Here is a 13191-nt window from a genome sequence, read left to right on the forward strand (position 1 = left end):
ATACATTTTGTAATATACAATATAAATTACACACTAAAATATACATCGTAACAAAATGGTAATCTATTGAGATCTGTTCTTCAATAAATCCTACAGTTAACTTATTTGATCGCATAATATAAACATTTACTGAATTAATTACCATATGCAACAGTTGGACGAGGATACACGTAAATAGTTACATTCCCCTGATATCTTGTAGATGCTTTATGTAAGGTTTAGATAAAGAGCTGACTGTTCTTGCTATACTAGTTTAAAAATAAATAATACAAAATGAATATCTTGAAAATTTCATTCAAATTGCTTTATTCTGAGCAAAGTTATCACTTTTTGAATTTACGACAAGATGTGGCATAGATTGTTTATTATCGTAACAACGGTACTTGTTATTCAAGACTTAGCCCCGCTTCTTCTTTTATTTAATATTAAATCATTAAATGGCGACCGTGTTTTAATCCGTTTAAAATATCCGCCACTGGATGGTCTACAGAAATGAAATGGTTTAATGAAGACGGGCATAGTATGGTCATATGCAATACAGTATGCCATGAGGGAAATTTTCGCCGGACTAGCGGACTAGCGAATATTCACCTGATCAAGTGTGTGGCTCCATGCCGCATGCATTGTTTACGTAAGACCATGCGTAAGAAGTTATAGCGTGAACTGGCCCAGGCAGAATGGTACCTTATACTCATTATATATACCCATAATTGCACCAAATAGGAAATATTTGTATCTAGATATACTTCAAACACCTTTATTTATTTTTCTAGAACTTCAGAAAAAATGTTCTAGAATTTAATTTGCAGAAGTAAAAAAGTAAAAATATTGTGAGCTCATTAAGCCACACCTATGTTATACCTATCAATGATTGTACAGTGGCTTCGCGAATATTCACTGCTGATCAGTGTCAGTTTGGCGCATATAATTTTATTTAGACGTGGGATGAAAATGCTAAGCTAGACACGCTGGTTTCTTATTCTGTGACCTATTACTTTGCTGTTTTTCTTTCCCCACTGCTCATTTTATAAAAATAAAATAAACCTTATCTTGTAATTCTGTTGAAACGTTCATCTAATTCGAAAATCAATTCTACGATGTAAGGGACACAACTACATTTTACATCTTACCTCCCCTTATAAACGGGCACCTGCTAGACGGAGCTGTGAAGACGCAAACATGGAGCTGTCAAGTTGACTTGGTGATAGGTGTGCAGACATTTAATTATTATTCAAGTACATTTACACATTTTGGGCGACATGCTTCACCGTGTCAAAGAGAACGCAGGGTCTTTATTATTTTGAAATGTGTGTGGTTTTAAAATATTATTTGATTAGCGGCAAGAAGCAAGCAAATTTGTCTATAAATCTGGTTTTGTTTAATTTTTATGAAACAGGTCCAGATCCGTGACCTTAATTTCATCAATTAGATTAGACTAAGTAATGGGCTATTGTAGAGTTCATTAGGTCAATAATTTATGGAAGTCATGGTAAAAAAATAACTAAAAAACAATTAATATCAAAATAATTACCCAAACTCACCAAAATGCTAATACCAAATAGTGAATATAATGTGAAAATACTGAAAAGGACATTTTTGATGGATTCATTTTAACATTTATCCCTAATTAATGTAGAGCTGCTTGAATGTAATACGTATAGATTTTTATTTTAAATTAAATTCTTAAAAACTGCCATTGACTTGTATATAGACTACATTGTATAATACCAGACTTCTACTTGGCCCGGGGAGTCATGGTGGCTAAGTGGTTAAGACGCTGGCTCGCTAGCCTGGAGGTCGGGTGTTCGATCCATGCATTGGCCGAGAAAGTTCATCCAGATTTTCCGACGTGGTTTCCCCTTGTCAGTGGTGCAGAACGGACGGCCTGACAAGGACAGCTGTCTAGTTCTTCAGATGATACGAAAAACCGAGGTCCCATGTATATATTGGAATGCACGTAAAAGATCCCCTGGCAGTTGGAATTCGATATAAGAGTAGGCGATAGTGCCGCTGCCCGGGCAAAATTTCCCTCATAGCACACTGTATGGCGTATGCCCGTCTTGCCCAGTATAGGAGCAGAACAGTAGGACGTTAAACCCCATTTCATTTCATTTCTACTTGATCCATGTTGGCTTAGCTGATGACAATTGTTGGCCACCGTTTTAAATTTTTACTCTGGTATATTTGTCTTTTCTAAATGACTGAAGAAAGTTATTATTTCTTTTTAGATGGATATTGATTTGCGCATTAATCACTGTTATTAGTAAGTTTAATGAGATTCCTTCAAAGTTCTTCAATCTAACTTTTCTGTCAACCTGCATTTGTTCAGTTATTTAGCACACATATTTGCATGACAGATTGAACATGACATTTGGTGTTGCGCGTTGACTTTGTACATGTTTTTGACTCTGGTGAAACTGCAACAGTTAGGTATCTATTTGACTTAATTTCTCTGATTGCATCATGTTTTGTTGTTACATGTATCTATATTTTACACTCTATTTATAATATTATTATTAATAGTAAACCTTTGATTTGGTGTTATATTTGAATCTTTTTCTTATTTACTCATTATTATGTTTGCCTACTGATTAGTGCATTTTATATTATCTAGAAGTTTACATGTCTTATTTGGAAGAAGTGTGATAAACATGTTAATAGGTCTAATGTAGTCAACAAGCGAGACAAACAATAATTTACACAATTGATTATCTGGTAATACAGTTTATTGATTAGCTATTAGAACAAATGAACCGGGAGATCATTTATCTGATGACCTACTACTGACTGCTTACTTTAGACATTTGTATTGCCAGGTACTGGTTCTTTTTCATAACATATTGCAATTTTACAGAGCTGTATCAATATCTTTTGTCTGTCTTTCATTAGATGTTAGGTCGGCAAAGTTGATTATTGTTTGGCAGCCACAGTGGCTAAGTGAGTAAGACGCTGGTTTGCTAGCCTGGAGGTCGCAGGTTCCCTCCAGGTGTTGGCTGAGAAAGTTCTTCAGGATTTTCCAGCGTGTTTTCCCTTTGTCGGTGGTGCAGGAAGTAGGGCCTGACAAGGACAGCTATCAAATCATTCGGATGGGATGATAAACAAGGTCTTCTGTACGGATTGGTGTGCACGTAAAAGATCCCTGACAGTTGGAATTTGATATAAGAGTAGGCCGTAATGCCGATGTCCGGGCAAAATTTCCCTCATAGCACACTGTATTGGCATATACCGGTCTTCATTAGTCCAGTCGGAGCAGAACTTTGGAAAGTTCATCGGGAAATTCTGACATGGGTTCCCTTTGTCAGTGGTGTAGGACAGAGGGTCTGACAAGGACAGCTGTCTAGTCGTTTGGATGGGATGACAACCGATGTCCTGTGTATACACGTAATAGATCCCTTGGCAGTTGGAATTCGATTTAAGAGTAAGTCATAGTGCTGCTGCCCGGGCAAAATTTCCCTCATAGCACACTGTATGGCGTATTTCATTTGTTTTAAAAGCTTGAATAGAGGATTGCTAATCACAGGCAGTACTCCCAAATTCAACATACATTATGTTCTGTACCAGTTTAGACAGATTATTGAGAGCCATAATTGGAGTGGAGTGATATCAGTATCTGTCCATGAATTTATTTTAGGAGCCATAGTGGCTTTTTGAGTATGGTGCTAGCCATAGGCGTAGGAGCAGGGGGGGCATTTGCCCCCCCCCCCCAAATTTATTTTCGGGCAATGAAAAATTCGACGACCTTTTTTTTCTATTAACGTTTAGAGAAAAAATATAACTAACTTATTTCTATGAGATCCACACTGCCCGAAATGTATTTTCTCATCTTTTTCTTGTCCACTGCATGCCCGAAAATATACCCGAAGCTCTCTTATGACATGTATGCCCGAAAAAACGGTATTGATTTCGGGCAATTTTCTCTGATGCCCCCCTGAATTACTTTGAGCTCCTACGCCTATGGTGCTAGCCGACCAAATAGTAGTTCCTAAGTTTCTAATCCAAAGTTGGCTGAGATAGGAGTAGACTGTAGCACCACTGGCAATATCAGGGACATACCAGTAGTTCACTGCAAGTCTTCATTTTCATTAGTCTGTTTAGAACAATATACCAGTTATCTAATCTGGGGTAACAGGATTGCTCACTGAATATTTTGTCAATATAGCTAGTGTGATTCTAAAATCTAAACGGAAAATCATCATTCCTGCATTCTTGGGATTTTTATAGAATTAAATTTCTTTATGAAATGGTAATCATCTTTTTTTATTTCTCTTACAGATATGATGTAGAAAGGAATGGTGCACCGGTAGAATGTCATGTGACTTCGAGTGAAGTACATGCAGATTGGCGTGTGGTATCTGAAACTGACAAGTTCCGAGAATTAATTTACGGTTCTGCAAGTTGGAAGACAGCCTGTTACAACAGCCTGTGTCTGGATTTGACATTTTATTGAAAACTTTATAATTAAGCTATCACAAAATCTCACTTGAACTAATATGGTACCGTACCATAGATTTAAAAAATGAAAATTCGATGACTTTGAACCCAAGTGTGATTACAGATAATTAAAATGTACATGATGAAAAATATCATTATTTAATCAAAAGAAGTGACATTAGGTTAAACAATAATCCAACATGGCCGAGGCAAGCTTAATGGCCTTATTAGAGGCTATGCTGTCTTTAGCAGTGAGACCCTCTCTAGTTAGACGGCCTACACCTAATATCAAGGCAGGTGGTTATCCTGATGAGATATTCCTAGATTTAACCGATGAGAAAAGAGATGAATATGAATGTTCTATATGGCAAGTATTTGTGCTAGCACAATAATTTGTTAAATCGATGTGTCACATTCACTGTATCAAATTGAAATGTGTGAATTACAATACTTGACACTTCAATTGTATGAATTATTCTATAAAACTGTCTCACAACAGATGTCAACAGAATCTATAAGTTTTGATTATATTAGATACAAACATTAATCCATTTACTGTTCATAGCGGGGATTGGATGGCCGAATGGTTATCACGTACGTGTGCATGTATGTGCTGTATTATAAGGTCTGTCATTGAGTCAACTGGCGTGGTTTCGAATCTCGGTTGTATGTGACAAGGAGTAAGGTCGCCTGTCCAACCTTGTGGGTTTTCTCCGGGTCCTCCGGTTTCCTCCCACTGCTAAAGACCCCTACGCGCAAGCAAATTATAGAAATAAAATTGAACCATGTGTTAGTCCCAAAATGACCTAGTTTGTGTTGAGTGGACGTTAAACCCCATTTCTCTCTCTCTCTATTTAATGTTCATAGTTCATAACATGGTAAGCCCAATAGAATTGACTAATTTAGAACTAATCAGAGTGGAAATAAGGCACCTGTCACAGACATTGTCTGGAATAAATTCAGACTTTAAAGTTACAATTTCATATTTTCTAAGAAAGTCAAAACATAATTATTTCTACGTCTTTTGCTCAATATGTTGTCAACTCACTATTATACGATCATAGGTTATCTTTCTCACACTTAAAAATCTTTACACCGGAAATAATAACACAATTACCTCCCAATTACCTCCCTTGTTTTCCTATTCCCCACCATGGAATAGCTATCTTCAAACGTTTGAATTTGAAGTTGAAAATTATATTTTTGCCAATTTCTCAACTGGCAATAGTGAATTATAGGATTAATAGGATTATTCTTTAACAAGGTAGGACTGTTTATAGATACCATCTATTTTAGGGCTTAAAAATATGAAATTGTAACTTTAAAGAGCACAATCTCACTAATGATTGTCATTATGTTTTGACTAGATTGGTCTTTATTCAGTTTTTGACTGAACCTTTTTGTGTTGCATAAAATGTTTTAATATGTTGTTTTTTATACGCCCACATTTTCATGTGGACGTATATTGTCGTCGCCCCTGTCCGTCCATCCACAATTGTTTGTGAACAGTCTACAGGTCACAATTTTTATCCGATTTCAATGAAACTTGAAATATAGGTTTATCACCCTCAGATCTCGGTTCCTTTCGATATTGGCATGTATCGGACTTTAACTTCATGGATTATGGCCCCTGATTGTACAAAAAATCACGTTTTTAGCTTGTGAACACTGTAGAGGTGACAATTTTTATCTAATTTTGTTGAAACTTAAAATGTATGCTTCTAAAACAAAGATCTCAGTTCCTTTCGATATTCGTGCATATCGGAACATAACTTCCTGAATTATGGCCCCTGATTGTACTGAAAGTCGCGTTTTTTGACTTGTGGACCCTATAGAGGTCATAATTTTTATCCGGTTTAAAAAACGAGGTTATTATATCACCGTTACACCCTAAGGACAGCTGAGTTCGAATTTTGTGAAAATCGGCCCAAAACTGACAGACAAAATAGCGTAAAAATATGGTATATCAAGGTTGTGGACCCTATAGAGGTCACAATTTGAATCCAATTTTGATGAAACTTGAATTGTAAGTTTATAACCCAAAGATCTCGGTTCCTTTCGATATTCGCGCATATCGGAACGTACCTTCCTGAATTATGGCCCCTGATTATACGAAAAATCGCGTTTTTAGCTTGTGGACCCTATAGAGGTCATAATTTTTATCCGATTTAAAAAAACGTATTATTATATCATCGTTACACCCTAAGGATGACTGAGTTCGAATTTCGTGAAAATCAGCCCAAAACTGACAGACAAAATGGCCGCCCTTCATTCTCAAATAGCGTAAAAATATGGTATATCAAGGTTGTGGACCCTATAGAGGTCATAATTTTTATCTGATTTTGTTGAAACTTGAAATGTATATTTATAACCCAAAGATCTTGGTTCCTTTCGATATTTGCGCATGTCGAATTGTAATTTTCTGAATTATGGCCCTTGATTGTAGGAAAAATCACTTTCTTGTTGGCTTGTTCTCTATCCATCTCTCGAAAATGTGGGCGTATCCTGCCTGACAGCCGCTGGTTTATTGATTAGGTATCTGTCTGTACTTTAAACATCAGATCAACCAATTTCAACACTTTATTTTATCCTCTTGTAAGCTGTGATGAATAAGTTCAAATCCTCTCTCCCAAGCTCTCCAACCTACTTATGACATTTGTCTAATCTGAAAATGACAACACCCTTTGGATTGGGGTAAAGTAATCAATTAATTTCTTTTATTTCAGTTATCTAATGATGAAGGATGTAATGGAATGTAGAAATAAACACAAATTCTGTTTTTCTTGTATTCAAGTCTGGTCAACCACAGGTGAATTTATGAATAGAGTTCGTTGTCCAGTCTGCAGATGTGAAGGCCATTACACCAAAAACCCTGTATTAGACACCAAGATTTTGATGAATAGGGTCAGATGTACAATGAAAGGTTGTGATTGGAAAGGTTTATTGAAATATGCAGAAACACACAAACATTCCAATTACCAAACATCTTCTAATTCCAGTTCCACAAATCTTCCGCCATTAAAAGATGCCACACCACGACCTACAGAATCAAGGTCAGTGTTACAACCACGCTCCAACACAAGGTCAAGGTTGACCCCTTCTATTAGTGACCCCAATAATAACAGTATTAGTATAGACAGTAATGACAACAGTAATGATCCTTTATCTCCCAGTGTTAATGCCGACACTGAGTCAGATCAACCCTCCGTTTTGTCCCCAAGAGCTCCAGTCCCCCCTCGAACCCCACGACCAAATCCACTAGCACGTCGTCGGTTTCCCACTTTGCCATCTCTCATTAATCACGTTCCTCCATCTGTGCCACCTGCGTCAACGTCCGGCTCTGGTTTATTGACGAGGAGGCGTGCTAGCCAAAATCTGACACCAGCGACCTTACGACCAACCAATGAAACAGGAGGAAGAGGTCTAACAACTGTTAGGGATCGTCTGGTTGAAAGCCGAAACAGATTGGAAGGGTTGGTGTCAACATATTCTGATGATGCTGACCAACATGTGGAAGTGCCTCCCTTGGTCTACGATTTACAATTAGAGCAGGGAAATCTTCGGCGTCAGCAATTACAAGAGGTCCAAGAGCTTGGTAGACGTCTTGGACAAGTTGCTGCGGAGCTAAGACAGTTGTTAGATCACCGTCAGATAGTCTCACGTGATAGTGACAGTGATTAATTTTAATAAGATTAGGTTATTAACCTACTACTAGAACTCATTATATATGCAAATATACAAATTATTTTAAAATTGTTTTTTCCGTATGATTATAACAGAGTGATTAAAGACTTGCTGTAATAGATAATGAAAAATGAATGTATTGAAAATATCAAATTACTCTATTCTGTGCAATGTTATGACTGATTGAAGTTTTGACAAAATATAGCGTAGATTGTTTATTAATCCAAATTATCTGGTTTATCGGTACACTTTTAAATGTCTACAGTGTTCTAATCTTAAATCAGAGTCATCCGATGACCCAGAGAGTTTATTATTTATTATTTTCATGTTAATAGATGTTTAAATAATAATTTATGTAACATTTGAAGCTAGACAAAAGGTCTGCAATAGGCAGATTTAGCTCTTCCATAATGCATCTGTAATAAGGTATCCTGTATTTTAGCGATCTCTATTTATATCTGGTCGTAGTCTATATTATGAAAAACTGAGGTCCATATGTGTACACGTAAAAGAACGTAAAGTAGTGACGTCCTATCAAAATTCTCCCACTTGTTTTTCTCAAACTGTTTCATAGCCGTATAGCCGTCAAAAAAAAAAGTGACAGAATGTGGCATCAATTAGCACATCCCAAATAAACTTGTTGATTTTATCACATTTTATAATTTGATTTGTCTCCATTCAAAATTGTAATGCGGATTCACTTTTCAATTCCCCATTTGAAGTCAAAAATGAAGCTAAAATTAGTAAACAAACAAACTTCTGCTTAATGATGCATTAAGTAAGAGCTAAATCTGCTATTGAACGTCTTTGTTTTATCTTCAAATGTTATATAAATTATTAATTAGGGTTTTATTCACTTAACAAACCCATAATGAACTCTCTAGATTATCAGATGGCTGTGTTTTTTACTGGATTACAACAAAATCGTTATTTGATAATTAAATGTAAAAATGGATAATCGAGACTTTGTTTATTATTAATGTAGCAATGGTACTTGACAATCCAAATTATATCGTCAAAACTTCAAACACCCATAACTTCGCTCAAAATAAAATAATTTGATATTTTCATTTTTCATTATTTGAACTATTATAACAAGAAGGACCAGCTCATAAAGCATCTTTAACCTGCATAGAAAATTTAATTACTGTATATACATCTTGTCCTGTAACTAATGGAAATAACACATCAGATCAACCAAATTTAATTCTTACCATTAATTTGCGGTTGTACGTGACAAGGAGTAAGGTTGCCTGTCCAACCTCGTGGTTTTTCTCGGGGTCCTCCGGTTTCATCCCACTGTTAAAAGATCCCTACGTGCAAGCGAATTATTGAAATAAAATTAAACCATATGTTAGTCCCAAAATGACCTTGTCTGTGTTGAGTGGACGTTAAACCCCATTTCTCTCTCTCACCATAAAATTGACCTGGACAAAGGGTTAGCTCCTTTAAAGTTTCAGAAAGGATATTGTGATAATGTAACTTTTAGACAAACATCTCTGTTACAGTCACTGGTATATACATCTATTACTTTAAAAATCGTAATAATATGTAAATCATTTCTGGTAGTATTATCATTAAAAATAATGATTTTGTTGGATTTATTCATATGTATTATCATTAAAAATAATGATTTTGTTGGATTTATTCATATGTATTATAATTAAAAATAATGATTTTGTTGGATTTATTCATATGTATTCCTGCTTTATTTATGTTTTTGATACTTTTTTTGATATTTTACTTTATATTTAGTTATGAGAATGTAACTTAATAATTTATTAGTTTTCCACTTGTTTGGTATTGGTTTTATAAATTTATATCAAATATTCACTACTGGTGAAATCTATGTTCCACTTAGTCGTTGTTGTTGTTTAGGTTTACTAAAAATTAAATTTAAAAGATATACCCACACATTGGATGGTGGTTAACCCCAGTTCCTACCTGGATAAATTGGTTTAGTTGTATTAAAGTTGCCATGGTAATGCTTAGATTAATAAAATATATATGTTGGCTGAACTGTGATACTGAATGTGAAAGAAAGTTTGTTACTAATTGTTCATAGAATTCTTGGTCGTTTTTAATATGATTAATATTAGAGCATACCTTCGTTGTTGATATTTCCTTACAGTGGGATCTAACAATATATTTACTAGGTTTGAGTTCAGTTGACCTTTTAAAATAAAAGTTCAAGGAGAACAGAGATTTAGTAAAGAAGTAGTTAGATCTTCATGTAGTCGATTCCAACAAAATTACAATCTGATTAAAACACAGATCCGATTTCGTTTCGTTTCTTATAGTTCAAAATTTCGTTTTACTTGTCTTTACTACACTAGGATCTGGAATAGTTGTTATATTACCGGCGTTTTGGTTGAAGTGAGGGAAATGGTCTGTTACCGTGACTTCTTGGCGTGCCATGCACAGAACTGTGGGTAAACCGCTAAAAACGTCAACGCTGATTGATCAATCAATGTCTGACGTCATAGGGTCAAAAGCTGCTCGTAGGACCCCTGACACCACCTTCGAGTACAACTTGTCAGATCTTCATGTAGTGTAGGCCATCAAAAGTATAAAAAAACGAAATGAAATATAGATCTGTAATTCTGTATTTTAATCAGATTGACAAAATTAGACCCAGATTGAAATAGAAAGATCCGACTTAAATGATATTGTGTTATTTTATAGAAAACTGTAGAGAAACTGTTATGGTACTGTTTTCCTCAGCCTAATTATGGCCTAATTGTACATAATACTCCATGGTATCAAAAACTTATAAAATATTTTTATTTTGTTGTTTATATTTTGTCTGGGATCGAATCATCCAGGCGGTTAGTATGTCAAATATGGTATACCGGGCAGGCGGTTAGTATGTCAAATATGGTATACCAGTCAGGGGCGTGGTGACCCATGACTTTGCGTGAGGAAAACGATCCCGTCTCCCCCCCCCCCCCAAAAAAAAAACAATACATATATATGTGTGCGGGGGAGTGGGGGAGAAGGGGTTCCTTCCAGTGCTGCCAAGTTATATTGAGCTGTGTGGAACATGCTAAAGTCAATTTGTAGCATGTCTTACCCATGGTATATGTTTGACACTGGTTAATCATTATGATTATAATGTTGGAAACCGCATGATTTTTTGCCATTTTCGAGGGGGCGCAAAATTTCGTAACCATGGCGCAAAGCTCGTCATTGCATCCCTCTCACTTAGCCCCTGATAGGTCAATATTTTGTCTGGGAATTGAATCTATCATGCAGTAGTATTTTCTGATCCAGTACATTTAACTATCAAAACCGTACTGTTAAAGATATGTAATAGTTTGTGTGTAAATATTTTCTGTGATATTTATTTGATAAGCAATTAGAAATAAAAGTTTGTTTAATGAGATATATTTTTATACTGATGTATATAATAAGAGTGTTTTAGTGGTGTTAGTAGGTAGTGGTATTTAATTTCTTATATAGACCATGAAAAGTATTTTCTTCAAATCTCTCTTCTATGTAAAATGCTGTCTATATACTGTGATGCAATGAAAATGCACCACTAATTCGATAAGAAGTACTGGTGAGACATAATACAACTTTCATGTGATTTTTGGCATGATCGTTGGCTGGAAATTAACTGACAAGAAGTCAACAACAATCATTGTAGGCAAAAACAACTTCACAGTGATATTCAGATTTGCAAGATTAAATGTATCTCTAGAAACAAAATTAAAACCACCCATTTATAAAAAAAATGTGCCATTTTTTTCTATCTCAATACATTTTGTCAATCAAAAGAAAAAAAGAGATTTATGTTAGAGAATATATTTTAGTTTTAGTCATATATTATATGCCATTATTGTCAGTCAGTGTCCGGTTAGTAAAATGTTAAAGTGGTAGTTTTGATCTATACCATAGGAAATCTCAACAATTTCGATACTTTTTAAATGGAAAAAGTTATGAAACAACAACTGGTGTATGTCCAGTCCCTAAAATTGTGTAATAATTTCTGTTGAGAGAACACAATAATGTTTTTGAGTTGATCAAGATACTCAACTTATATGGTAAAAAAAACCCACACACTTGATGGAATATAATTACAGTACTGACTTGAATAGGAGCAAAGTTTCAACAGTGATGCTCTTGTTGCTATTCATTTCACAAAGAGCTTGCAATTTTGACACGAGACTAAGCAGTCAGTTGGATGCATGCTGGGAGGAGGAAGTTAAATGGATTTAATTGCTAAATATGTAACTTTATTGCCTTATTTATATGGTTCCTAATAATTTTGCGGTGATGCCCCGATTTCCTTTTGGTGTAGAGTCCTGTGGAACATAGTGTACTATACATAAGATTTGTACTCATATATTGAAGAGTTATTTACTGAAGAATTATATTGAACTTAACTTGAAAAGAATATAAAAATAAAAGTGTGGTATCTGTTCTAAACATCTTTATACTTTGGTATTGAATTGATTTGTGGACCGAGATGCAGTATTTAGGGGTTCTCTGCCCGGATCATGGATTGCCTCTGGTTCAGTATTGTGTCCGGATTTGTTTCTGAAGTTACTGTTATAATGTAGTACAGTGCATCATATGTGTACCTACGTTAATTTAGACTATCAGTCACTGTGTTTATAATACCAAGCATGAGCCTATGCTACATTTTTAATTTTGACATAATGAGTTAACCTACATTATACAATTTCTTTCTTTTTAAGGCTATCAAATTCAGTGTCTAAGTATATGGACAATGTTATGAATAATATTTCTAAACAGTATTATAATAATTTATAGGATGACCTGAACAGTATTGTCTTTATTTATCTATATATTTATTTATTGATAGGTGGGCCATATTCACTATGACAAGATTGAAAATACTACAATTTATGTCTGAACAGTCATACATCTTGACTGCATTAGCCACCTCTGTTTTAACATAGAAATAAATTGATGATTGCAGCTTGTTAATAATGCAGAGTAAACATATTAGATGTATGATATAATGTAATACTGTAAAACCAGACATTAATTCAACTGTTAATTGGATTCACATAATGCATTACTAGCTTGCTTGCATTTTTTTTTTGT

The 13191-nt window shown here is 35.0% G+C and overlaps 1 protein-coding gene across 1 annotated transcript; it reads left to right on the forward strand.

The window, feature by feature from the left end:
- The first annotated feature begins 1151 nt into the window (after window positions 1–1151).
- LOC126827728 (uncharacterized) lies at window positions 1152–11061 on the forward strand. The gene is made up of 3 exons (XM_050557225.2): window positions 1152–1208; window positions 4273–4798; window positions 7158–11061. Exons 2-3 carry the CDS (start codon window positions 4632–4634, stop codon window positions 8110–8112), a joined length of 1122 nt encoding a protein of 373 aa, XP_050413182.1. The 5' UTR covers window positions 1152–1208; window positions 4273–4631; the 3' UTR covers window positions 8113–11061.
- Window positions 11062–13191: the final 2130 nt, after the last annotated feature.

Source organism: Patella vulgata, chromosome 7 (assembly GCF_932274485.2).
Source record: "Patella vulgata chromosome 7, xgPatVulg1.2, whole genome shotgun sequence".
In the NCBI taxonomy this organism is placed as follows: Eukaryota; Metazoa; Mollusca; class Gastropoda; family Patellidae; genus Patella; species Patella vulgata.

Bases quoted from the DNA above. Each gene is read 5' to 3' on its own strand.
- LOC126827728 (XM_050557225.2), top strand. From the start codon at position 4,632: ATGGCCGAGGCAAGCTTAATGGCCTTATTAGAGGCTATGCTGTCTTTA. The intron at 4,799-7,157 runs GCAAGTATTTGT...CTTTTATTTCAG, and splicing joins GAATATGAATGTTCTATATG to TTATCTAATGATGAAGGATG.